Source organism: Chamaea fasciata, unplaced genomic scaffold (genome assembly GCF_029207755.1).
Source record: "Chamaea fasciata isolate MVZ Bird 193981 ecotype frontalis unplaced genomic scaffold, bChaFas1.0.hap1 SCAF_6, whole genome shotgun sequence".
NCBI lineage: Eukaryota > Metazoa > Chordata > Aves > Passeriformes > Sylviidae > Chamaea > Chamaea fasciata.
In genome coordinates, this window is record NW_027094091.1 from 49533953 (window position 1) to 49561825 (window position 27873).

Consider the following 27873-nt stretch of genomic DNA (forward strand, 5'->3'; position numbering starts at 1 on the left):
GCATGAAGAATTTCCACACTGACTTACACAACAACAAAAAGGAAATACATTAAGAGATTGATTCGGAACTAAGTGCAGGACTGTGGTTTTGGTAAAGCATATACAATTGCCAAAAATCTCATTAAAAAGTAGATTTAAGTTGGGATCTTTTATTTAAGTGGATAGCAACTTACGTAAGAATCAAAAATAGTAAATTTCCACATTCCAGTCAGTACAAGCCTAGTACATCACGTTCAAGCAAAGACACACCTAGATAGGTGAAAAAAAGCTTTTCTCAATACTTTTATTTAGTAAGTCTTGTTCTCAAGGCTGATGTGCCCTCTCATGTTGAAAGATCTGGTGTAGATGATAACTAAGCTTTCCACTAATTTAAAAATACTGCAGTAGTATGAACTCACTATAATGAGTATGAAATCACAGTTACCATGCTGTGATTTTAATTTATAGGCAGAAATGCATAGCACCATAGATTACCTGCATTAAAAATATGCTAAATTTGGTTGTATCAGTGCAACAGAGGTATCCAAATGGCACATGTGTGGGTTTAAGGGTGAGTTCAAGCTAGGTGCATGCGTATCAGTGGGGCTTGCACTACTGGCAAGCAAACCTGGATGTAATTGAAAATTCTGTGTCTGGAATTGGATTACAAGACCAAAAAAAAAAAAAAAAAGAAGTTATTTCTGTTAAAAGCAGCTGCAACTTTTATTTCATAGACCAAAAATGAAGCCCCCCACCCCCCGCATCATACACACACATAGAAAAGGCAAGACCATTGTAACCATTCAAGTGAAGGATATGGTGGGCAAACCTCCAGGACAGGCATCTCCTCAACACAGATCATTCAGCACAGGTAATCCCACTCAAGTACTACAGTCTGTTTTGTTAAAAATCTCCACACACACGCATACGCACGCACACGCGCTCTCTGTGCATCGTTTCAGGTCACTTTACTGCATGATTAAAACAAGAATAAAGGTAATGAAAACATTGCAGTGATACTCTTACAGCAACAGAGGTCTGAGGCACTCAGGGCAGAGAAGACATTTTCTGATAAATTTGGGAGTAGATGAGTCCAGTTCTGTGAAGCACTAACCTCTTTTCCCCACTAAATTCTGCAGTGCCAAGGGAGCCAAGGGTATGCAGCACTTCATGTGGCAACAAATTCACCAAGTATTTTGTAAGAGGTGTATTTTATGCCCATGATTGTATGATTTAATGTCTGTGTTGGTTTAAGTATTTCCTGCTTTACAGTGGTATAAGACGAAGTCTACAATGGGGTCTGAAAAACTTTTCATTACAAGAAAAAATAAATTTCCTCAGCAGAGACACCAAAGATGATGGAAGGGAAATGGGCATGGAAAAAGAAAGGGTAGAGAGAAGATAGGCTTATTCAAACCACACTCCTTAACATAACCATTTCCAGTTCACTATGACCCATTTACAAAATATAAAGGGGTATATATAGCAACGCTGCCCACTCTATAGCCTGTCTGAGGAAGAAAAGATCAATGTTCATAGCTGCCCCCCTAAGACTTTCCAAAAGCCTGAAACTCACTCAACCGAGGAGAAAGAAAATGACCCGTTTAAAAATTACCAAAAGAAAATGAATACAGTGTTGAACATGTTTCATTTTCACACACTCAGACTTGTTTTGAGATACTTCACTTGCAAATCCAATCCCCCAGAGCTACTGTGGATGTACTTTTAAAAAACACCCCACAGTTAACACATGTAGGGATCCCATGAATCATGGGATCTTTTTGGTTCTTATTTCATTCCTTTACCTAGGCAAGTCTGATACATCAGCTTCACTAAGCTTTTGGTGCAGGAGGCTGCCTGCAAGTAATGCTTTGCCAAAAAGCAGCTTATTCCAGGGAACTGCATTTAAGATAGACTTTGTTAACTTCCCATCCTATCAAAACTCCAGCAAGAGGAACAAGTCCTGCCATTAACACAGTGTGCCACCCACAGTGGCAATCCCCACAGAAGCCACCAGCAGAGAGATGGGGGCAGAATTAAAGGTAGCCCACTCTTGCAGGTGCGTGCCTTTCTCCCTTCTGCCCCCTTCTCAACTGATAAACAAACAAGGCCCAGAATAGTATCTGCAGAAGCAAGAGCAAGTCTTTGGAATAAGAAATACTTAAAATCTCAGGTGCCACTTGTGCCGCTCACAAACCAAGAGTGACAGGGCACACTGAAATGGTGAAAAAAACCTGGATCCCAAAATACCAAGTCCCAGTGGGAAAGCTTACCCACGCTTTTCTACCTAATATCATGGCAGCAACAGAAGCAATTGTGTGTCTAATTGGAAGAAAGGTGCTAAAGAGATAATTGAAGAAAAAAGGAAAGTACAGCGTGAGTGTTGTAGGTAGGAGGAGAGCAGGAAATCCTTTTAATTCTTCTCTGCTTTTGCAGACATTGGGTCGGGTTCTTCGAGATATTCCTCTTATCTACAATCACTGAGAGCAAAGTAAATGGTGAAATCTTTGTATTCTGTACTCTTAAAAAAATGCATAGTACAGGGGCAAAAAAAATTAGATATATTTCTCGTTCTGCTGCACCTGCTCAGTGTGGACTATCACTGGGTCATGAAGTGGGGGCGAATGCTGTCCAGGCGCCGCGTCAGGATCTCACAGCCCGTGTCTGTGACCAGCAGCGTGTGTTCAAACTGCGCCGAGCGCTTCCCGTCCCTCGTCACCGCAGTCCAGCCGTCGGGCCAGGTCTCGTCCTGCCAGCCACCTGAAAACAGAAAGCATCACTTCTTGCCAGTTTTTAAATAACAGTTCCCCAAAGAGAAATGAAAATCTATCAGCTCTACAGGACAGAACCAGCAGTCTGTTCCATCACTACTTCAGAGCAAGCAAGAGTAGCCGTTTTACTCTACTGCTCAATTGCTCACCTTCACAGATCATTGGTTCAATTGTGAATACATGACCTGGCTTCATGACTCCAACAGCCTTGTTTTCTGCAATAAACAAAACACTCAGGTTAGAAAAAAGAGTATCATCTTAGTAAATGAACAAATCCTTGTCCTAACAGAACACAACAGAAACACAGTAAAGTCAGAAAAGCCCTTCTGAGATGATCTGTTCACTTCTCCATTTTTACATATGCATAAAGATTTCCCTGAGTTCTTTCCTCCTCCCCATCCACCAACACTGTAATAGTTACTCAAGCAGCTTAAAATTAATTGCTGTCTTTCTCTACAACAACTGGAATTTCAACTCTAGTTCTATAAAAACACTGAACAAGTAAAATACAGGAATTTCTACACACTTCTATAATGAAAAATCATAATTTAAAAACAACAGAAGTAAGAAGCACTTAAGATATTCAGAGAAGGCTTGAAATCTCCTAATTTTTTTGCATGGAGCCATTAGCTTCAATAAATTGTCAAAATGTGACAGTGGTTAAGTAATCCCATGATTCCATTTATGAAAGACACACTGCCCCCTTACTACCGTGGATAATGGGGTCATAAGTGGTGTCAAGAGTGATAATGCTGTGTTAATTAGCTAACATAAAACAGCAGAGCATTTCGAGGCATCCAGGACAATAACAGGAATCTTTTGATGTTAAATGCAGCAAAAATGCTTATGTGGGGGCACATGAACTGACAGCTTGACTCCAGGAGTGCTGTTTGACTGAAGAAAGGCTTCAGCCCATTTCCTCTGCCCTGTTTCACCTGGAAGGACAGCAAAACTCTGATATAACTCAGCCTGAGAGCTGGAACTCAGAACTGCACAGGAACCATTAGCTCCCAGCTACTTTGCAGCTGTGGACAAACATAACCTCAATTATGTAAATTTGTTACACTGCCTAAATCACTTAGAGGCTTTAAAAATCTCAGACATCAAGCTACCACAACAGCAACAGAACATTTTTTCTTAGAAAATGAGCTTTTTGCTTTTCAAACTCCTTTCATAGTAGGCTAAAAATAAGCAGCAGCATTCTTTTCCTCCAGAAGGTTTTAAGTCCCTCAGATCTTTCCACTTTGCTTTTGCGCTGACTCTGTATTTAAAAATACCAGAAAAAAACATCCAGCATCTTTCTTTCTGGGAACAGACATATTTGCTAAAAAAAAAAAATAAAAAATAAAAAAAAAAATTCAAAGTTCCAAATAGCCAGGAAAGATAAGAAATTTCCTTTGTCTTTGGACTGGATTTTAATTTTTTCCTTTGTCTTGGATTGGATTTTAATTGGCCTAAAAAGCTCTCCAAAGAATCCATATTTTCTTCATTTTACACAACAAAAAGTACATACCAGGAATTGATACCCTTTTACCCTGCAATTAACAGATTTTCTCTGTGGTCAGAAAAAATAACTTTGGGAAATGATGACATGGAAAGTCAGGAATTGCTAGACTATATTCTATACCCATAACGTGTTAAAGCTCATTAGGAGATGGGAAGGTGGAGGCATCTGTCAGGTCTGAGGAAATAAGTGTCCTATTATCAATCAGGGCAGCTTTACAGCTGAAGTGAGTGTGAACTGTTCATCACTGCTTCATGATATTTACTCTGCCCTGAGTTGTCCACTGTCCTTCCACTGTCCACTCCACACCTTCTGTCCTTTGCCTCTGAGGATGTTGTTTCTTAGTCTTGCTGGAAAAATTGTTACAGGGCCATGGACATTTCCAAAAACTACCACTGCTGGGGGAATGTTCATTCCTCCTCTGCCACACACTAGGATGAAGTTTCCAGAAATACCAAATCACAACATTCAAATGAAGAGAAGTGAAAAAAAAAACAGGATCCAGACACAACACCCATCTATACTATTCAAAGAGCTTTTTATTTGCATCTGTAAGTGGCACTAAGGTTTTGCTTAGAACTTCTAAGGAGAGAAACATTTGGCAGTTCATGTCAGACAAGAATGTCTAAGGAAATTCAGCTGGGAATTCAGGAAAAAACTTTGAGCACTAACCCAGAACTGATGACAGCTAACACTAATCATTAGTGCAGGCAAATAATGCAAGCACAGGTTCATAAAGTATGCTACAGTCCAGAGTTTAAAAAAAAAAAAATTCTCAAGTGCCAAAATGCTGACTTGATGGCTCAAGTAAATTGGGTGCATTCACTGCAAATCACTCCTTGTCTACAGGACAGCACAAAGGGAACAAATACTCACTGGCATAATGGGGCACGTTAGGAGCTGTATGGAAAAGTTTATGGATTCCATGCCCACAGTAGCTCCGAACCACTGAAAATCCATTTGCTTGAGCGTGTTTCTGAATTATGTTCCCCAGTTCTCTGTACCGAACACCAGGTTTTACTGCAAAAGTAAAGAGATACAGAAGGAAATTTAGAGAGCTTTCTTTCAACACGACTAACCATCAAACACCATCTCTGTAGCACTCATGACATGTGTGCCCATCTGTTCCAGTATGCAGCTTCCTATGATCACTTAATCCACTGAGCATGTGTGTGTGTGTTATAACATGAGAGAGGGAGGAAACTGTATCATATTAAAAAAAATCCAAGAGAGACAGAAGAAAATGCCTTTTTCACAAGAATACTACTTCCTTCCTTCCAGGGATGCAAGTGCTCACATTAAAAGGATGTTGAAATTTGAAATGAAAAACAAAGGACATTCAAAGTACTTGGTGAGCTCTCACACCCTGAGCTGCAGTGCTTCTTGCAATGAATGTATGAACTATATTTTAGTATACAGTTATCCCTCTATTATGTGAAAAACACACACAAAGGACCAATATTTAGAAAAATAAATAAAAGGGAAATGGCTATCTCTACTCTTAGACAAGATTCTCACTGACAACGCTACAGCAAATAAGAATGTTCATATTCAGGTTTAACTTTTTTTGACAATCCCTTTAGGAAGCCTTACAAGTTAAAGAGTTTGAAACACATGAAAATGGTGTAAGAAATTTCAGTTTGAATACTAGGACAAGGGAGTAACCATACCATAAAAGCAACAATGTTTCATCATTCAGCTAATGAAGATTCATCCCAAAAACAACCTTGAGCCCCTCAAAACAAAATATTAAGCTTTCCCAAGACTATTCCCAACTCCCTGAATATCTGCTGTTCCTTCAGGAGCCAGATGTGTGCTTGTGTGGAGCCATCTTAAGCAGAGTTCACATAAAGCTAAAACTTTATGTGATGCAACCATTTAGTTCAATTCTCTGCTAATGTAAGCGACTACAACTGAAACCTCTAAGCTGAATTCACAGGAAGTAACAGGAAACTTATATTACTGAAATATACATGCTCCTCCAAAAATTAAAAAAGGACATGGTGGGGAAGAGATGAATCTGTCGCATTAGTGCTAAATAGCTGTGAAGTATGGGCCTGACAGCACGTGCAACTCATTTCAATGGAGCAAGGAGCCCTGTGCTTCTCGCTCATACAGCTCTCCCAGGTAGAGCTCCGCTGGTCCAACACCAAGACATTAAGATGATTTAAAGGGGCAAAAGGTGACCCCCTTTTAAAAACTGAGACACCTGCTGCCAGAATTCCTAGTCACATGCAATGTCTAAAATCTTCTAAAACACATTACAGCATCTAAAAAATTGGTTTAAAAGACTTACAGTGAGATTTTTAATCTCATTGTAAGGAACACAGGGAAATTTCTGTCACAGCTTCTACATCAAAGCCACGATACAAAGGATAAGAAACAACACATGTAACATTTGCCATAAAAAAGTACAGGACCAAAGATACACACTGTTCTGGTTTAGCTCTGAAAAACAAAGTGGTCATTTCAGAACAGTAATCCCGCATAAAGAGCCAATCTCTATTCTTCACAGCTCAACCTGGCAGTATTTTCTTGATCACACAACAGATACACAAGGTATCAGTCCTATGGATTTTTGTCTTTTCAGCTGGAATAGCTATCTCCAAATTATTAACTCAAATTATGTTAATTTTAATTTCTTTTATTTACATTTACTTTTGATTAAATGCAAGTTTAAAGCCTTACTATATGGCACCTTAAACTTCAATCTGTAGAGGCCATGAAATTATTAAATTATAATGGGGATTTTAAGAAGCTGCAGGGTATAAAAGATACAGATGGTACAAGTATTCCCAGGGACTTGAGGAATTCTTCTTTTGTTTTCCGAAGTTGAACATAACACTCTGCAGCTACCTTTCTATCTCATTCTATGTCTCAATGCAGCTGTCCTATGTCTCAGTGCAGCAAGATAATTAAAATTCTGTATGTACTCGAGGATATGGATCTGTCTTCTCTGCCACACTCCCACAGAAAACCAAGAGTTCAAACTAGTTCTATGAAATAAACATCAGGTTTGGCAGGGCTAAAGAGATATGTTAATGTGTTCACACAGTGTTTTACCTTACCAGTTCACTGTGCAACACCATACAAATAATAAAAGTAGGATTCTCCAGAACATACTTTGCTTGTTACATTCTCTAAGTCACTCATATCAAGGATGTCTTACTCATCAATGGTCAAAAAAAGGCTGTTTCCATGTCAATAGCATCCGTGGATCAGCTCAGCATCAAATACATTTTCCTCACCAGCCCACGTTTAAAAAGAAGTTGCAGCCATCACTCACAGAGCTGTGCCATTTGAAGGATCACTGCATTACACAACACCCATCATCAGCTGATGACAACACACCAGTGTTGCTTCTGTGTGCTGCACCAGAAGTCACTCTGAGCAGTGGCAATACGAGCAAGCATCTTTGAGAACCAAACCCTTCACTTCAGACATGTTTTACCTGCATCAATGGCTTGCATTAGGCACTCATAAGTTGTCTGGACAAGCCTCCTGGCACCCTCGTCCACGTCGCCAACATAAAAGGTCTCGTTGAGATCTCCGTGGTAGCCATTGCGATAGACGGTGATATCCACTGCAAACAACAGCAGACATGAGAAAATTAGCACTCCACTCCTCGTTTCCTGCCTCTCACCTGGTGAAAGAGCCAATGTGTACAAATGGGGGATTCTAGTTGTGAAGTGATTACTTCACAAGAATTCCTTATGAAGACTCTTCCAGCAGAATCAGCTCTTTCATGCTTATCCTGTCAATTCTATATAATAATTTATAAGTTAGTGTTTCACCGGTGAACAGTCTGGTTTAGTGAAATAAAAGGGGGAGGAAAAAATCCCCCAACAATGCAACAGAGACATAGTAAGACAGCACTAGTTTTTTAGGTAAAGGTAAAAATGGGAAAGAGAAACTCTTTGCTCAATGGTGATTTACCTGGTTAAAGTACTTTCTCAGAATTAATTCCAGCACTAACAGGGGAAAATTACACTTTAAAAGGTATATAATCATGGTTTTACCTACCAAATTGTCTTGCTGTGGCAGAATGGGAACTTTTGTTTCTAAGTCTTTCAGTCAGCTGGTAGGTCTAATAGCTGCTAGATCACCAAACTCACTAGAGGAGTTATTGCTCTGCTATTCATGAAGAAACCCACACCCAAATCCTCTCACAGGTAAACAATCATGAAGGAAACTAGCGCACAATAATACTATAGGAATATTGTACATGAGCTGCCGAGAGACACCAATACAATCTTGAAAGGAAGATGTGGGAAAACACACTTTGGTGTCAACAACTAGACATCACTTGCAAGTATCTTCTGGATGATATGCTCCTGTGATTCAAAAAACCTGCTTTGGACTTTGTCATGGTTTCCAGGCTAAAAAGTTTCAAATAAAGAAAAATATGGACACTTCCTTTTAATTGTTCATTGGGTACATCCCTTCCAAGGTACCTTGTCTTTCTCTCCTTGTAACCTGTTCTGATCCTCCTTTTCAAGAGGCTTTTGAGCCACTACCTTACAGAAAGGAGGCCCAGTTCTTTCTCATCATAACAAAGGCTCCAAGCTTGATCAAGTGCAGGAATGTGGACAAAGGTATGACTAAAGCCTCTTAGAGAAGGTGTTCTCTAGGGCTGAGGTACAGCCTTGGCATGCAAACAGCCAACAGAGAGGTAAGGCAACAGGTAGGTGAAGCCAATCATGCTGATTAGAAGGCTGGAGCGCCTCTTCAGTTAGAAAAAGCTGAGAGAATTCAGATTGTTCAGCCTGGAAAAGAAAAGGCTTTGGGGTGACTTAATTGTGGCTTTCAGCACCTGAAGGGAGCCAAGAAGAAAAACAGAGAGGAACTTCTACAAGAGCATGGTGGGGACAGGACAAGGAGGAATGGATTCAAACTGAAAGAGAGTAGGTTTAGATTAGATACTAAACAAAAATTCTTTATGGTGAGAGTAGTAAGGCACTGGAACAGGTTGCCCAGAGAAACTGTGGATGCCCCACCCCTGGAAATGTTTAGAGCCAGGCTGGATGGGGCTCCGAGCAACCCGGCTTATATTGAAAGTGTCCCTGCTCACAGCATAAGGGTTGAAGCCAAATGATCTTTAAGGTCCCATTCAACTCAAACCATGATTCTATGAGTTGGGCTTTTAAACTGGACTCCAGCAATGCCAGAACAGCTGGCAATAATAAAGAGCTGTGCAAAATCATCATCTTTGAAATTAAAATAAGAAAAAGGCACTTTGGCATACATTGTTACATGTACCCTACAAGCTCAGAGCTTTCAACCAGACCACACCTTACCTAGACAGGGGCAGCAATCATGAGACTTGTTCTGAAAAGGCTGGTAGCCACAGCACTGAGGTGCAGACTTAGTAGCTATTATTACAAGCTAGTATGTATCAAATATCTGATAATCTAAAAAGATTACAACCTGTTTCTAGAGGCAGGTCAAACCTTAACATATGCTGTGTATTTACAGGTAAGAGAAAAGCAAACCAATGCAATAAACAAAGGTGCAAATGTTTGTACAAAAAAAGCATCATTAATTTTTACTGCCAAACTAGGAAGAAATGGAAATTAAAACAAGATATGGTCAAATAATTTATAAAAGTATCTCTCACCACCCAAGAAGGCCTAAGTACCTTTAGTACCAAGAATAAGAAGCAGCTGGTATTGTTAGGCAGTGAGATGCTCAAAGAAAGGTAACATGCACCTATATAATGCCTCCACATTAGGACCCCTTACAGTCATCCTAATCATCATAAGCAAAGCAAAATTGTAAGAATCTAGAGCCATCTAATCAAGAATTCACACAGAACTAATCCAGTTGAATAATTCAATATACATTTTTTTCACTATATATACACACAGTCTGGAATAACTGGAATCTAGCCCACAGCTGGAATACTCAGTCACTATACTAATGCACAGATCAGGGCAGAAGAATTATAAAGCTCTTAAAGTGGACTGAACTCTTGAAATTATTTTATTAAATGAATTCATTAATTTAAGTATATGAAGAGCAGAGGTAAATGAGAACAATCTAACTGGTAAATGAGAACAAAAGGCCCCCTTAGGAAGCTATTCAAATGATGTTGCCTGCTTCTGAAACTTTACTGCATGGCTTAGGTGTACAGAAGGTAGAATTGTTGAAGGTTAATTTTCACAGCACTCACCATTAACAATATCTCCCTCCTGCAATGGCCTCCTGTCAGGAATTCCATGACAGATCACTTCATTCACTGACGTACAACACGACTTGGGGAAATTATAATAATTCAAAGGGGAAGGATAACAATTCCTTGCAATACAAGCCTAAAGAGAGAAGATACAATTTACACCAATAAGTTTTGTACAAAGAAAAAACACAGAAGAACACATTTGTGCAACAGCTTTACAGTAAGAATGATAGGCTGAAAAGCAGTGACTCTTGAAAAGAAAGTTCTTCAAGCATTTCTTGGCAGTGTTTTCATTACGCCTTGCATTTCTTACCAGGAAGAAATTAAAGCGACTTTAATTTTGTTTCTACTAATTTTCATGTTTGACTGCGAATGCTGAGATATTCAGGTTTGAAACAATGCATGGCAATATTTACTCAGCTTTAAAAAGTCATTTTCAATTACCACTTTTAAGCACCCAGACCAAGATGTCTGCAAGACACACAAGCTAAACAAAATAATAGTTAGCACTACTCGTCCCCCCAGCTTTAAAACCTTAAGCTGCTTCCCTTGCACTGTAATAACCTTTTTGTATTTTTGCAAAACTGACACATTTCATATACACTTGCACATACATACATACACATACTTTGTGACATACTGAGCAAAGTACTGAAAAAAAATAGTGTCCACTTTTTTTTTTTTAAATTAAAAAATAACACTGTTTTTAAAACTGCAAAATATCAATTAGGAATATCAGTCAGTATCAACAACCTGCCAAAGTTTCCATAAACTGCTGATGAGGGGTAACTCCACGTTAACTACTAGCTGTTTATATTAGACATTATGCCTAAGCAAGTAGTTTGGGGGTTAATGCAGTTCAACAGAAGTCTCCAGCCTAATGGAAGCAGACAATCTTGGCTCAACAGCTGCAGATAAAAAGAAAGCTGTCTAACAAACTTAACTATACCAAAATTGTTTCGTTTCCCACATTGCACAGAAGTAGCCTCAAGTACCAGATTACATGATTTATAGAGAAGACAGCAAAGAAAAAAAATTACACAATTCAAATATCTATGGAAAGTTAAAGCAGGAAGATTCTTGAGCATGTTTTTTTAACACTTCACTGGAATGTGGCTTTATTTTGTCAGACTGCATCAAACATCTTGGTCCAGTTCTCTCTGAGGCACCTCAGTTCTGGTTCCCAATCATAAATAATTTAACTTTCTCCTCTATATGTCTTAACCAACCACAGAGAGTACAGGAAGTCCATGGCCTACATATGATGTTCTTTATATAATGGTATCCGTGGAGCAAAAAGGGTTTAGAAGAAAGAAAATAATATGATGTTAACTGAGAAAGCAAGTGAAGAAACTTAGAAGAAATCTGAAGCCAGAAACATGGAAGCAATTGATACAGAGAGAGGCCCAGGAGTTTCTAAATCACTTTGAACCTACCATTGCACTGTAGAACACTTCTGTCATCTGCACTACCCACCAGCTTCCAACTGGGAAACAGTTTGAAATAAAGAAATGGAATTCATGCAACAAAGAAAACCACACAATAATAATTTAACACTTATAAATACCAGAAGAATAATAAACTAATCTTACTAAATGGACAGCATGATCAATTTCTTCAGTAGTTACTCCTGGTTTTACCATCATGGCAGCAACATCCAATACTTCTCTAGCAAGCTGCAAACGAAACAATTTAAAATTTAAAACAGATTTAAAATTGATCTATTGGCTTAATTTAAGTTGATTTAAAATAGGCCAGGACTACTCTCGACAAGATTCGTAACCCATTTTTGACAGCTACACTGAGATCACCAGGAAAGCTGTGTGGAGTTGGGCTCTAGAAAGACTTAGAGGCATCTCCAGGTCATGTACTCAGGCACCTCTCTGAGAGCTGAAAATACCCCAATTAAGGTTTGGACCACATTTTCCTTGAATGCCATCATCTTAAATCAGATTACCTAAACACATTTCAAAGTTTGACTTTATGCACAAGGAAGTGATTCCAATTTAACAGCTCTTTTTCAAAAATTGTTAGGGATGGTGCTTTGTTTTACTTTTTAGTTTTTACTTAGTACCATTTCCAGAAGAGGAAAAATTCTCATTTTATGCACTATAAAACATATTCTTAACAGTAACAATGTGTCAGGCACAGATTGTTTTACTACTAATAACAAATGCAGGAAACAGATAAAAGTCATCCTTCTGTTTGCAAAATACTTTACTGGGAATTGGGGCCACAAGAAGAGAAAAAGCCAGAAAATATCGAGCTTCCCAAACTATTTTTCAGTGCTCTAACTGGTTTGAAAGTTTGTACTCTCAAATGTGCTGTGACAAAGTGGTAAAATCATTACAGATTTTTAAAGAATATAAAGGCACCTTGTGTAAGAAAAATCAAAAGCCCCTTACCCTACACACTAATCGCATCCCTTCTATATCCTCAGATGACAGAATTTTTATTTGAGAGGTTCCTTTTAAAGCTTGTTCTGATTCAGACATTCCTGAAGAGAAAAAAGGAAGAAGATTAAAAAATGAAAGAAAAAACCCCATGTTATATAGGGTGATGATTACTAGACATATCCAATCCAGGAACTTCCTTAGCTTACCAAAAGCAATAGAGGTACAGACTTTCTCACCACAGCCTAAAGTAAGAAACCCACCAAGCCATAGTATTTTCAACATTATTCAGATTAATTGGAATTCATAAGCCTTCCACAATACCATAATGCCCCATGTGCTCAGGAAGACCATTCACTTACCGCATAAAATCATCATGTCCAGTTAGTCAAAACACAACCTTAAATATCAGGTTTACAAGGAAGTTATTTTATTCATAGAAAAGCATTTTTCAGCTGCTCTTAGAAAATAATTAGTGAAAATTACATTCTAAAACAGTCATAAAGGGTTACAAAAGCTTGGGAATATATCTGGTTATAATACTGCAATAATCAGCTGACAAAAACATGCAAATTCTCCCTACTAAATTCTGTGCAATCTCAGCTTTATAGATGAGCAACCTCCTAAAATCCAGTATTTTGTGTTGTTTTAATATTCACACTCTTTAAAAAACAACTATGTAACATCTTAAGATTAAAAAATAATGCTAAGAGACTTTATAGCAGCCTTTTAGGGAAATGTAAAGCTCCAACACTGGTATAAAAAGGGGAAAATACCAAAACAATCCAGTAAGTGAGTAATTTTGAATGCATTCCCTCTCTGTCCAAAAGCAGCTGGAACTCATACACCAGTTTTCTTCTGGGGGATGCATACTGCAAAGTTTTCTTGGTTTTGTTATAAAATAATGCATTTTCAACAGATACACCGATGCCACAGAGAATGGTCTAGCAGAATTCATCTGTGACAGTCAACTGATTGATGTTTGTTATCAAATTAACAACAGCACTAGGACTTGTATGTTTGAGATAAAAAAACTCAAAACCAAATTAACTAACTCTTAACTTTCTGTACACCGTTGAAAGACAACGCATTACAAACTTTGGACTTCCAGAAAATACTTGCAACCATGATTTTTTTAAAATCGGGAAGTTATTGTGGGAAAGAAGCAAGTGAGAATAGATGAAATAGGTTCCCTTCTCCAGGTTCCCATCTCTCCTTGATGCTTTAAAGGCTTTTTCAATGAAAAGGAAAATAGAGAGTAAACATAACATTCATAACTGTGATTTGTTCCATGTTACCTAGTGGGTGATCAGCATAATCCGGTCTCTGAATGTAACTTGGCACAGGTCTTGTTGGCGTCTAAATAAATCACAGGCAAAGCTGGTTAGGTTGCAAGAACAATTATTATAGTCACAAAAATAGAGCCACATGGCAAAATTAAATACAATATGAAATATTTCATGTGAAATATGGCTAAGCCCATTTAGAAAAAGTTGCAAAGCATGTAAACACTGCCACAGTTCCAAGTTTCATTCCCAAACATTTTGCTGTTGATCTCTATTGCTATCACATTATGCAACTTTTAATAGCCAACTGCACAGCTTTGTAAAAAGTCAAATTTTTATTGTCAAGTGAATCACACTGGTTTTATAATGTATTATGCCTTATTGTAGTGGGTTTTTTCTGCTGCTTTCCAGACTGCAAGTGCACTGGTTCCAAATGCATCCCTCTTCTCTTTAGCAAGATTGCTACTTCTGATCACCACCTTAGTCAAAATCTCTAATTTCATTTGCATCAGTCTCACAGCAGTCACAAGACAAAAAAGCCAATGTTCAGAGACATCACAACTCAATTACTTAGCCAGTGAAATATCTCAAACATCTTTTTCTCCAACATCACTAACAAATACACATGCGCTCAGGCTCTCCTAATCTGTTCTCTAATGAGCCTGTAACAGATGGAGAAGACTAGAGAGAGGATGCCACTGGGGCAGCTTTTCTAGCACTGGCCAATTAGAAAAGACAAATGTAAAGAAAATGCCATTATTGCTGTAAAAGAAAGCTGCAGTTTACTCCATGTATAAACTTGTACCAGCTTAAAAATACAGTTACATCTGTGTGTGCATATATATATATATATTATTTGTTTATTTATTTATATATATATATTTATACACACAGTTATATGTCATCATCTTCTAAACTCACCTTTCACAACCAAAGATCTTACTGACCTGTGTTGTTTTTTCACCATTCCAGTGCTGGAGATTACTGTAATCTCAATTCTTTCAGCTGTTCACCAGTTCACTCACCAGGTTACTCTAAACCACTTACATAATACAATATAAAACCATTTATTTAAATTCTCAATTAATTCACCTGAGCTTTTCAGAAACAGACTGCTCCATAACTGATGAGGCCAACAAACAGCTAGGCGACATCTTCTGAACTAGCAGTAGCTTTTTTGCAGAATAAATGTCACAGTGTACATCCAAAAGTTAAAGCCTGTTACTGATGCTCACAGGCACTCCCTTCATTATAAATATACCAGGAGATAGGACAAGTTAAACTAAAATGAACCACAGGAACAACAGCCATGCGTGTCCTTGCCATCGGGTTCAGATCAAGAAGCTCTCCGCTCTCAGCTAAAATGTGGGAGGTCATCAGGTCAGGAATGGTCCATCAGTTGCTACAGAATGTAGCAGTGCTGGAGTAGAGTGGCACCTCTTGCTTACCAGTGGATAGTGTGGCCTGAGTTTCCCAGTGTATCGATAACCAGACCAGGGATTTGTGTTAATGTCCCCTTCCAGGCTCCAGGAGGAAACTTCACGCTTAGCTTTTTCATCTTCTGAAAAGACAAGAAAAAATGGGGGAAAAAAGTTGCAGCAGCAAAATCTGTCCTACTAAGAATGAGAACTGTGGGGTCTAGAAAGTGACTCAGAAGTGTACAAGTCTAGACCTGACTCTGTCTGGCATTTTAGATACTGATATATCAAAGTGTAAGTAGCAGTTATCATTTTGTATTGTCCATTCCAAATTCACATTCTTCCTACCTTACTCAATAGCAAACTGGGGAATGTCAGGACTGAATGTACAAAGGAAGTGTAGCAATTAAGTTGTTCTTCATTTGCAGTTTTATAACACAGTGCTTGTTTTCATGCCCAGGAAAAAGCCTGTTTCTACAGAGGCACTCACTATCCCTTCAATTAACACCCTTGCATTGCAGATGAACGTTCCTTTCTTGTGATGTCCCTTAGCACCCAGTGACTGAAAGGACTGAGGTGGAAAGGAGGCCATCCAAAGGTGGACAGGAGGCCATCCAAAGGTGGAAGGGAGGCCATTCAACTGTCAGGCTCAACACATGGAGGCTGCTACCCCTCCAGAGCTGATGAAGAGTGCAGGTCCTGCCACTTGCGCAGTTCAGGACAAGCAGTGCTCACACCTTAGAAGATGGTCCCAAACTGCTGGAGCTTCCCAGCTCTCTGAACCTTGTGAAATTCATGTCTGACCTGGTCCAATGACTGACTTCATTCACAAATAACACATTCCTATGAGGGCAAATTGAAGGTGTTTACATAAAGGACTGAAACAAGTAGATCCTGAGCAATACCAAAAGAAGTATTTACTCAGAAAGAGAAGGCAAGGGTTAAGAAAGAGCACAGTACCATTAATCTTTAACTCATAACCGGATAACTTGTTTGTTTTCTCTTTTTATATCTCAGAAAGATGAAGAGGTAGCAAAAGGTTTGCCACTGCAAGCCCTAATGTCAATTCCTCAGAGCCTCCGTGGCTGATATCTGAGCCATCTGTTCAAATGACATTCAGTTCAGATGAAACTCAGAAACAACAATTTAAAAGTCCAAAGCTTTTCACATTCACACAAATTACAGGATACAGAATGCAAGTGTGAACTATTAGATCCCTGCCCTGGGAAGGCAGAAAGAAGGAAGCCATTTGTAAAGGTCTGTAGTCTCCAACCTATTTACTATTCAACATTTATCGTGGAGAAAGAAGCTCTATTGGATTTTAGGAAAGGAGGTAAATTATTTGAGGATGTTAGTTTCTGCCATTTCACTTTTTAGTCCTACCTTCCCTTTTTAGCAGGGCTTAATGAAGATAGGCAGGGTGGTGGCAGGGAGGAACCAAGGGGGCAGAACTGAGATCTGCCCTCTCCTGTTTGGTTTTAAACTCATGAGTTATTTTCACTACTCAGATAAGGTAGAATCTACCAGTCTTCTGGTATTTCTGTGCCAGAGCTACCAGCGGTTACTAAGGCACACAGACACTCTTACTACCTTGAACTGAACTCAGCAAAATCCTAGCTATGATAGATCCTGTATCAGTGGCTGCACCTTGCACACAAGCATTCTCCCTTTTTTCCCAAAAATGTACAGAACAGCTGTACTCTGACTCACTTGTGTTCCAGCAAGTGTCTAATCACAAAGACTTTGCAAGAACCTTTCCCACTGTACTGCCTTTGACTGCAACAGACATCAAAATGCTATGAGGGAACACTGCCTTACAACAGTGATTTATTATTCTCCTTGCCCTTTATTTCAGGACTCCTCTTTCTGTGTTTATATAGCTGGCAATGTGGCTCAAGCAATAATTCATGCAAATAGAAAAGTCAACAGAAACAAACACTTCTGTGAACCTCTGCCTCTAAAATTTTACACACTTAAATTGTTGACAACTGGACAAAATTTCAGATATGCATCATCCAGTGCCAGGTATCTTGGCAAACAACCCAATACCATTCCTAGGCAGAGAAGCACAGAGCAGGTGAGGTTGGAAGGGACATCTGGAGGTCATCTGGTCCAATCCCCAGCTCAAGCATGGCCACCTAGAGCTCACTGCACAGGACAAAACCACTTCAAAGCAATATGAAAATGGATTTTAAAAAGTAATGGACTTACTTGCTTTCTTGTGTAATAACTTGTGAGTGGCCCAGCTTCCCTTAAAGCATTCCTAGAATTGCAAACAAAATGAATAAATACATGTTTTAAGCAGTATTTACATGGATAGATATGCCAACCTGACAAAATAGAGAAGCAAATGTATTTTAAAAGAAAACTGCAAGACAGTTTTTATTAACCCTTGTAGCAATATGCAGTAAATGCTACTGTAACTGCTAGTCTTAGCAATAGAAATTATTACATTTAAAAGTTTACCAACCAGAATAGGCAGAAAAAGCACAGCCTAACAGACAACACCCATGGCAGTGAAATACACTGATATAATCCTATATATTATTGACCCCTTATCACTTAAATGAGTAACTAAACACCATGGTGGCTGCAGGTTGGCTGAAACAGAGTCTATCTCTGTACCTGATCTTACAGCAGTGCAGTGAGCAGCAAGGTCCTCCCCTGACTCCTACAAGAAGCCATCTCCTGCCTAATTGCATCCCTTCTGCCTCCTGCTCCAACACAGGAAAGCAACAGAGGCCAATTAGCACAACCACAGGGGAACTAATGAAGCAGACTAAAGGGTGGAAATGAGGGCTACAAAACGGAGATAGGAAATTGAAAAAAAAAAAAAAAGTATTGAGTAAGTTGAAATGGAAATCAAGGAAAGAGTCAAACTCAGGAGGAGTCTGGTCTTTTCTCTTCTTCCCAAGCACAAATAGAGCAGCTCATGCCAGGAACAAAGAATCAGGAAAGGGGCAGATGGAAATGGCTAGCAGCTGGAGAATAAAGAAGGACTAAGATGAAGAAAAGACATGAAAGAAAAGAGATTTAAGTGGAAAGTCCGAAGAAGGCAGCATTAAAGGTGATCCTTTAAGGGGCTAATTAGCAAATTACTTGGGTTTGTAGCAGAAATTCTAAATCAATGGTTATGTGCACTCAAAACACCCATTAAGGGACTGCTAATTCCAATCATTGACAATTACAACTGAATTTCTGAAGAAAGAGGCAGGAAGCAAACTGTTTTTCTTTTTAAGGAAAAACAATACTAACGCTGAGTCATCATTGTAAAACTACCATCCAGAGCCAACAACTGATTCAACCTGAAGTTTACAACACTCAACCAGTCCAAGACAACACATCTGCAAACTAAGCCTGGCTTGTAACATTCTACCCTTGCTTCAGGGTTGCTCTCGAGCGGTCTGAGCTGTCTGCTCCTGTTGAGCCACCTTCTCCCTCCTCCCTCATTAGTCTTGCAACCAGTAGTTACCAAAGGGCACCCACAAACACACAGTACAGCGGTGCACAAGTACACCCACATTCATAGAGACCCTGCCGTGTGTGTGTGCTGTTCCCCTCATGACCAGAACCAGCTGCTCGTTGTGTTCTGCTACCCCACACAGCAGGAGCGACTGCACTGCCAGGAGCTCTGAAACCAACACCTCTCTGACCGGAGAGAACGTCACTTCCAACAGCAGCCCAAGGTTTTGTCACGCTTATATAACCCACTGCACACACAGACCTTTGCACTGCACTGTTCTCTGCTGGGGAGCTGCGAGAAAAGGAACAGGTTTAAACTGAGGCCTGCTTTAGGGAAAAGAAAGTTTTTTAAAAAACCTTAAAAACTAAAAATGCCATTTCAAGGACACTGGAAGCACCAGTTTGGTTTTAGTCCCCTTTCAAACACGAGGTCTTTGTTCTGAAGCATAAGAAGGATTACACAACTAAGGACTTAGAGCAGCTACCAAGTCTGCAAACCTAGAATCCACTTTTTTGAATATAAAGGAGTATTTGGGGAAGGAAGAATACATCAGCTGTGGTAATTACTAATAGTAGTTCATCCTCTGCTTTCCCATGAAATTTTGGGGAATGTTCTCCAAAGCCCTTGCTTTGTCCTACACCAACAGCCTTTCCTCTTTGCTAGCCCACAAACAAGAAACACCGGGCAAACCCAGCACTAGGGACAGTACCATAACCTGAGAGGCTCCCTTTTGGCTTTTTATTTCCTGCAGCTGTGGACAACCTAAGATGATTCTGCATAAGGCTGCCATATGCCTAAGCTCTCCCAAACATGTTTCCCAGATTTTACTTGCCCTCTATCTCCAGAGGAGCAGTAGCTCTGCCAGAACTCCTGGGCACAGCTCCAAAGCTGCTCTACCCCAACACAACCCAGACACGTGCACCATGTGCACATCCATCAACTGCAACAGGCACACACAGTAAGTCCAAAGTATTTTTGTGAGCAGGGGCTGTTACAAGTGCAATGTACAATCAATGAATCTCTCTGCCTTGGTCTGACACTTCTGGAAGGCACTCAAGGGATATGCTGCACATCCACCTACAGCCCATCTATTCTGTGTAGGATCAGTCACACGCTTTGGACTTACAGTGTACATACGAATTATTTATATTCAACAACCGACTGCACAAGCACCACATTGCACATGACTGCAGAGCTCTGCCTCAGCAATTCCACATAAAAACCTGGCAGCTGTCATCTCACAGGTTGGAGAACCATAGCTCTGGCAACAAAGCACTACCAAAGTAGCACTGCACATTGCAAACACCCTCACCTTCTACACTGCAGACTTCCTGACAAGCCATGGAAGAAATCTCCTCTTTCTCTCCATCTGGGCCACTTTCTGGAGTGTTTTCTGGAGAAAATTACACTTTCCATGGAGCCTTCTCCTGAAACATCTGCTTCAATCTTGCTACTACCATTCCTGTCTCTTGACAATTCTTCTGTGTTCCTATGCCCTATCCAGGTCAGGATAGAAATATTTCAATGACTAAATAAACAAAATCCAGGGGAAAAAATACCCAGGGTGATTTTTAATATTAAAATTAAGAAAATAAAGTGGCTTTTTTTCCAGATACAGTGAAAAAAGGAACGTACAATACTGCATGGCTATATTTTAAAACATTAAATAGCTTCAGGGAGAAAGTACACAGGAACAATATGAATTTGGCTTCAAGTTTCTTGGAAGACTTCCTGGGTTTCATTTCAAGCACTACATTATCCATTAGCATGCCTCATATTAATATCCCCACCCTTCTCACCTAAAGCATTTTTCTTTTTACTGCATGTGACTTTTACACCTCAATTAAGACAGACATGGAAACACTGAAGAGGACTGTACAGGAAGAGAGGTCAAATGTATGACAAAAAAGAAAGCAGAGGGGTAATCCTTGACTTGTTTAGAGCAACTCTGGGTACAACTATTCTATCAGTAAGGAAAATATAAATATATCTTCTAGAGGGAGTGTCAACATATTGAAACCTTTAACAACATTCCTGGCTTCAAGACATTTTTAAGCCAATCCCAGTGGTTTTGTGTTTAGAGACAAGTTGAATCTAGCGTTCACCAGAATATATCACAAGGTAACCCAAGGCACAACCAGCACTACCATTTGGAAAGATTCCTGTTGCATCCCCTTGTGGAAGCGGTGTTATTTCTGGAAATGATTTTTACCTTAAGGACTTATCCAGTGTCAACAGAATCATGTGGCACAGCAGCATTTGTTTTATAGTATTGTGCATTTTCACTATGAATACACTGCTCACTACCAAATACCTTTAGTTTTTGGGGTTTGTTGGGTTTTTTTGTTTGTTTGTTTTAATCAACCATTGAAAAACAAAACCCTTTAAAACAGTTATTGGAGTAATTAGGGGGAAAAATTGTGCTATGTTTACTGTCATCTTTAAAATAATAACAGAAAGGTTCTTATTTTTTCAGTTTATGTATACATACAATCTGATTAAGAGGTGGGAAAGTACAGCCAACTGCAAATTCCAGAGGAGAAAAGGATGCTCAGACAAGATAAGGATATTACTACACTACAAACCTCTGTATAGCACAGACATAACAAACTAGATTTAAATAAGCTACCCAGAGACAGGGATGCCCTATCCCTGGATGTGTTCCAGCCAGGATGGACGGAGCTTTGAACAACCTGGTCTAGTGGAAGGTGTCCCTGCCCATGGCAAGGGATTGGAACTAGATGGTCTTTAAGATCCCTTCCAAGCCAGACCACTCTGTGATATCCAGCCCAGGAGCTACGCAGGCACCACAGCACAGAACTCCAGGCATGGTGATAGACTGTGTTTCTGAACTGCATTTGCATGGCAGCAGCTCATTTCAAGCTAGCTCTGACAACCCCTGTCAGCACTCCAACTTGTGTCCAGCCTCCACAAAATTACCCCCTCCATCCTCTATGGTCACCACTTACAGCCACTGTGATGAATTTCAAAAATTACCTACTTTACAGGGGAAAAAAAAAAAAAAAGAATAGTTGGAATCAAGACTGTGAGAACAGACTGTCTGTCTCTTTGCATGTCATTATACCCTGAATTGCAATGGACAAACATCTAGGAAACAATGCCAAGCAGCACACTGTATTTAAAAATATTCTGAGCAATCTTTTTAACAGAATTTACAAATGTCCTTTAGAATGTAAGACTGTCTGGGGCTTAATCTGAGACTGTGTCATTTTCATAATGAGAACTTGTTTTTAACCAAATACCTTAAAGGTATGCAAAACAGAAGACCAAAAAAACCCCTGAAGTACAGCATTTAGCTTAATACCAGGCTATCAGTTATATATATATATATAAATTAAATACAGTACAGATTAACTCACATTTTATCCCTAAGTACAAGTATGTTGAGGTGTTAATACATTTGATGTTAAATGAAACAGCTGACTCTTCAGCATGCTGAAATCCTTCTAGGGCAGTACAAGCCCAGAGAGACAGCCTCTGGTCTGAAAAACTCCATACAAAATTCCCAGAGCAGCCAAAGCAGTATACGTGAGTAGTCAGGTTTTCAGAAGAATCAAATATGTGTTTGCAGATTCCACTCCAAGAGAAGTACCTACATGCAGAACCGTGGTCTCAGCAGGGTTGATGGACTTTCTCCTTCACCCAAGACCTGATCTTACCCTGAGACTCCTGGGTCCTTCATGACCCAGCCCTTCCTTTGAGGAAGGGACTGCATTTTGCAGCTCTTCAGATTTACAGAAACATACAACTGATTTTTGAGAGTAGTGAAGGAGCAACAGAACAGAGAAGTTCCAACTGGACTATCCTGTCAATACATGGAACACTAGCTCAGCAAGTCTGCCTACAAGAGTCTGAAGTTTTACTTCCAGAAAGTCATGAGGGCTCAGCTTTTACACTTCACCAACAATCAGGTGCTTACCTCAGACACAGGTATTCATGATGATTTATAGGCAAATGAGAATGTTAGCTTCCTGATGAAGGAAATCTGATTTTCTAGAAGATGGTATCAGCTGAGTGCCATTTATGCCTGAGGAAACTGCTATGTGCTGCAGTTGAATCCAGGCAGCTGATTTCAGCCTATTTCAGGCACAAAGAACAGTGAACCAAGGGCAAAACATTGCACTGATGTCCTATGATCTGATGTGAGAGAGGACAAAGAATAGTTTCATCCAGGTCCATTCCTCCCTGCTTCCCAGCCCCAACACATTAACAGTGAAAGGAAACAGAAAGCAGGATATGGGACAACAATCTTCTCTTCAGGTCCACAATTTTTCACAAATTACTGTGACCTTGAGCATCCAAAGCAGTCAACGGCCCAGAACTGAGTGTCAGTGAAAATGTGCCTTCCAGAAAGCAGTAAATATAAACTCACTGAGAGAGCAAAACAGCATTTCTTTCCTGTCACTGGAATTTAACAAGTCATACCCCACCTCAGATATCGAGAGGTATCAAGAGATATTGGGAGGCACCCGCCAGTGCAAGAGAGATGCTGCCCCCGAGTGTACAGTTCAGAGAAACTGCTTCCCTTTCAAACACCTTAAACACACGGGGCAGAGCCACCACATAACTCCAGCCCTCACTCCTGACTCCATAACCAGGCCACTTCATACACCTGGGGCTGACAACACAAGGGCACACAAAACAGGGAGAGGCAACACTTCTCCTCCAGTAGGTTATGACTACTATTATGGTACAACCCACAGCCACCAGCTCTCAAGAGAAACAAAAATGGCAAAGGCCACTGACTTCAGAGTAAGAGAATGTTTCCAGTAAGTGTCTACAAGTGGGTATTTCTGAATTTGCCTGGAGAAATGGCCCTGCACCAGTATCTAGTCCATACCACAGTAAACTTACTCTGTTTTGTCGAAGACACTTTTATAAGCAATGCAAAAGAGGAGGTTTTTCACAAAAGCAACACAAAGTCACTAATAAGTGATCCATTCACAATTAGAAGGCTCATATAAAAATGGTAACTGGAGATCTCAAGAGCAGTCACTACTCTCCCCTTTATCCTTCAGCCACTTGTAGAAGACAAACTGTCTACTTAAACACAAACTCTTTATGTATACTACACACAATGTACATGCAAGTGACTGTATCTGTAAGGCAGATTTCACAATAGCAAATTTATCTTAGCAAGAGAAACTCTACACTTGAGATGTGATGCTGGACATCTGTGTGATTTCCGCATTCAGAAGATAGACTGAATTACTGTATCTCACCACAAGTTCATAAAAACACACAGCACTGCAATAAGTCTCTAAAAAAAAAGAAAAGACGGTGAAGAAAGGCAGCTGGAAGGGACAGTACTTTATTTACTAGCCTAAAATATTACTAAGGGTTAACAGCAGACAGAATCCCTCAGTAGAACAGTTCCTCTTGTTACACCTTGACGTGAAAGGGAAAAAAACCCCAGGGTCCAACACACCATCCCCAGGAGCTCCTCTGCTGCTAAAAGCCATTTTTACCTTGTCTCCATGACCAGTTCAAAAGCTCCCTGCTAGGCCAGAACCCGGCCACATGGCCTCCTTTCCATCCATGACCCACAAGCACAACTATTATCCAGCAGCTGTACCCAGTTTCCAAGATGCCCAACAGCCAGAGAGGAAACAGTGTTGGCTCAAAGAATGTCAAATTGCTCATGCTCAGACAATGTCAAATTACTCCAGCATAAGCATTTTCAGGGCATGTTGTTGAGGCACACATTTTGATGCAGAGAGGGAGAAAAAAATAAGGGACCAGAATAACACTCTTTGTCCAGGAAAGGAGAAACACAAATGATAAATCCACGGGGGAAAATCATTGTCTTGATGCAATCTACTTGGAAAGTTCACTTCAATTCTTTATGTGCAGTCATGAAAAATAATTTTTAATCAATCTAAACACTACACTGAGATTCTCAGTCCTATACTTCCTATACCTCCTATACCTTTCAGTCCTATACCACTTTTTTCTTAGCAAATGATATGTTAGTAATTTATAATCCAAACACATGGCTTCACATGGTTACTTTCCGACAGTAGTTCACAATTTTCGGTTGTTTATTCTCAGCACGAGTGAAAATAAATTCCAACAAATTTGGTTTTAGCTCTGATTGGAGTTTTTTGGCTGTATGAAAAAGTCATTGTAGGCTTCCAAGCAGATTAATTACCTGGTGTCCAGGCCCATACAGATTCTTTTACCTGTCAAGGACATGCCAGATAGCTTGTGGCTCCCAATCCACCCTCAGCCCAAAGGAAGCGCCCACACACCTGGCTAACACCAGTACATTCCATAAGGACAGGCTGACTTTATGGCTGGGCCAAACTGGGCCACAGTGGGCAAGCCTGCTCTTCAGCAGCACACTCCTCAAGTGTTTCATGACCCTGCAGTGCTAAACCAGCAAAAACCCCCCAAAAACCCAAAACAATTAAAATGCAACTGCTTTTCCTCCATTGAAAAGAAAACCCTGAAGACCTCAGAAGCGGCTCACCAAGGAATCAGGGACAGCCTAAGGGAAAGGGTAGAAGCATGCATCCTTAGAGGGAGGGAATAGCACCAAGCCAGCTACAACACAGGCTTTGCTGCGAGGTGGAATAACATCCTAGGTCCTCTCTAGCTTATCTAGGAGTTATTTATCCATGTCAGACCAGAATGGAAAGAAAACCACCAAAGAGAGAACTCCAGAAAAGTTTCACTGATGCTAACCAGTCCACTGCAGTCAACTGAAGCTTGTTGGAAGTTCAGAGAAAGTAACAGTTCTTCACCTGCCATGTGCTTATTGGAAGAGGCAGCCAGGTTGTCAGCAGCACCTCACCTACCCTCCTCTGAGTGTGCTTGCCAGACCCCGGGGCAGGATGGCAGCAAGCCTCCTCCTCGGCACACACCAGGCGATGAGGAGAGCATGGAGCTCCATGCTGGGCCCCACACAGGGTACTAAGGTGGGGCTAAGGGTCCTTGCTACAGGATGAACGTGAGGACTCTTCTTTCAGTGCGTGACATTTCATGCACATCTTTAAAACAGGCTGTCACTAATGTCCTTCTCTGTAACACCTCGCCCCAAAACCTCCGAAGCACCTTCAGCGTGCTCACCCACATTCCTGATTGGGACAGCAAGGTACAACACGCCCCAAGTCACTCAGAAATGACTGAGATTCCCTGTTCAGCATTTCACATTCTAGGCAGGACAGCTTTACAAGCATGTAGTCAGTTATCCAGCAGCCTATTTTAACAAGCCAGGAAGTATTTCCAGTAATTCCCCTTTTACCTAAAAACAGCAGCAGATATTTCAAAATAATTAAACTAAGTATACAGAACACAAGAATCTCTGCATCTTACATGGAATTAGCTGAGTTAGAGATAGGAAGGAGGGGAGTGAAGATGTAACTGGAACTCTTCACATTGGCCTGTTCATTCTCTTAACAAATGGTTTTGTCATCACCCACTAATATTTGTATACACCAATGATGCATTTATGATGAGTTTTATATCAGACATGTCAAAACACACAGTAAAATGCAGAGCAAATCCTAGAAGTTTACCACAAGCACCACGTGGTAACTAGAGATACAAAACTGTCAGAACAATTCTGAGTAGCAGTTGCTCTAATTTGGCATTGGCTCCCAGCATAGGGCACAGACTCCAGGGGAAACTACTAGAAACTGTGCAGTGGGTGTGTCACAAGCACGTGGGAAATCTTCCCCTAGTCCTATGCAAACTATAACCATCAGATTACATACTGACTCAGAAAAAAATCCCAATTAATAAATTAATCCAGCTGATGTGACTGAATTATTTACATATGTTTATCTACAAAAGTTCAATGACTTTACACTGAATTATAATTGTGACAAGGAGAGCCAGTGTTAATCTCTGAACTAAACCCACATGTCCTCATTGATTTTGACAGAATTACCCACACAAAAAGATCAAAGGATCAGGCTATGTCTTTTAGGGCACATGTTAAAGTTAATTAAAAAAACCCAAAATAAACCCCACCAACAAAAAAACACACTCAGCAGTTATCAGACAGCTCTTTCTATGGAAGGACCACACGCTGTAGCCTACGGAACACGTTCAATCCTCACATTTATACGTGGGAGCCGACTGCTCTATGACATGTGGCCTAACCTGAACCTTCCTGTTTGGCACCCTCGGAGTAGAACATCAAAGGACACAGTGGAAAAAAAGAAAGTTAGGAATGAAAAGGGAATAATAATAAAAAAGGAAGAGTACCAAATAGGTTTTACAGAAACTCATAACTTAAAGAAAATCTGTTTTCAGAGCAACAAGTCTCCCGGTGTCTATCAAAGCCGAGCAACTCCAGAGCTGACGCCGGCAGAGAAACGCACCCGCTGGAATTTGATGAGCACGTCCTCACTTTGTCCCACTAAGCCTTTATTTTTAAGGGGAGCGCACGGACCACCCGCACCTTCAGGCAGAGGAACATCCGTGCACCCCCTCACGAACGCTCCGGCTGCGCTTCAGTGCCGCTCAGGTCCCGCATCGCCCGCGGCCACGAGGAGAAACGGGGCTCCCGCCCCGCCCGGGGCCGCCAGCCCGGCTCCCACAGCCCAGGAACCGAGGGGGAACTTGGTGCGGGGCCCCCGGCTGGGCGCTGCTGCGCCGGGAGCGGGCGGGCAGAGGCAGAGCCGGGCACCCCGGGCCGGGCCCGGGCGGCCGGGAGCCGGCGCGGGGAGCTGGATCCTGCGCCCGCCGCACGCCCGGAGCGCCGCGCGAGGGGCTGGGCCGCGGGGAACCTCACCTGGGAGCAGAAGTAGGAGCCCTGGATGCCCAGCTTGAGGCAGGTGGGGCACTGCAGCTTGGCCTCGCTGCTGCAGCCGGCGGTCTCGCACACTCTGCGGGTCTCCACCGCCGCCGCCAT

General features: G+C 40.7%; 1 protein-coding gene across 3 annotated transcripts; it reads right to left on the reverse strand.

Moving 5' to 3' along the window:
• Window positions 1-114: 114 nt before the first annotated feature.
• METAP1 (methionyl aminopeptidase 1) lies at window positions 115-27873 on the reverse strand. Of its 3 annotated transcripts, none has more exons than XM_066186334.1 (12): window positions 27754-27873; window positions 17738-17789; window positions 15557-15669; window positions 14121-14181; window positions 12835-12926; window positions 12022-12105; window positions 10427-10565; window positions 7706-7837; window positions 5131-5274; window positions 2900-2965; window positions 2562-2739; window positions 115-249 (listed from the first exon to the last, which is right to left on the reverse strand). In XM_066186334.1, exons 1-11 carry the CDS (start codon window positions 27871-27873, stop codon window positions 2579-2581), a joined length of 1164 nt encoding a protein of 387 aa, XP_066042431.1. In that variant the 3' UTR covers window positions 115-249; window positions 2562-2578. The 3 variants fall into 3 exon arrangements, with proteins under 3 accessions (XP_066042431.1, XP_066042430.1, XP_066042429.1); XM_066186333.1 differs by having other exon boundaries at window positions 123-2459; XM_066186332.1 differs by having other exon boundaries at window positions 123-2739.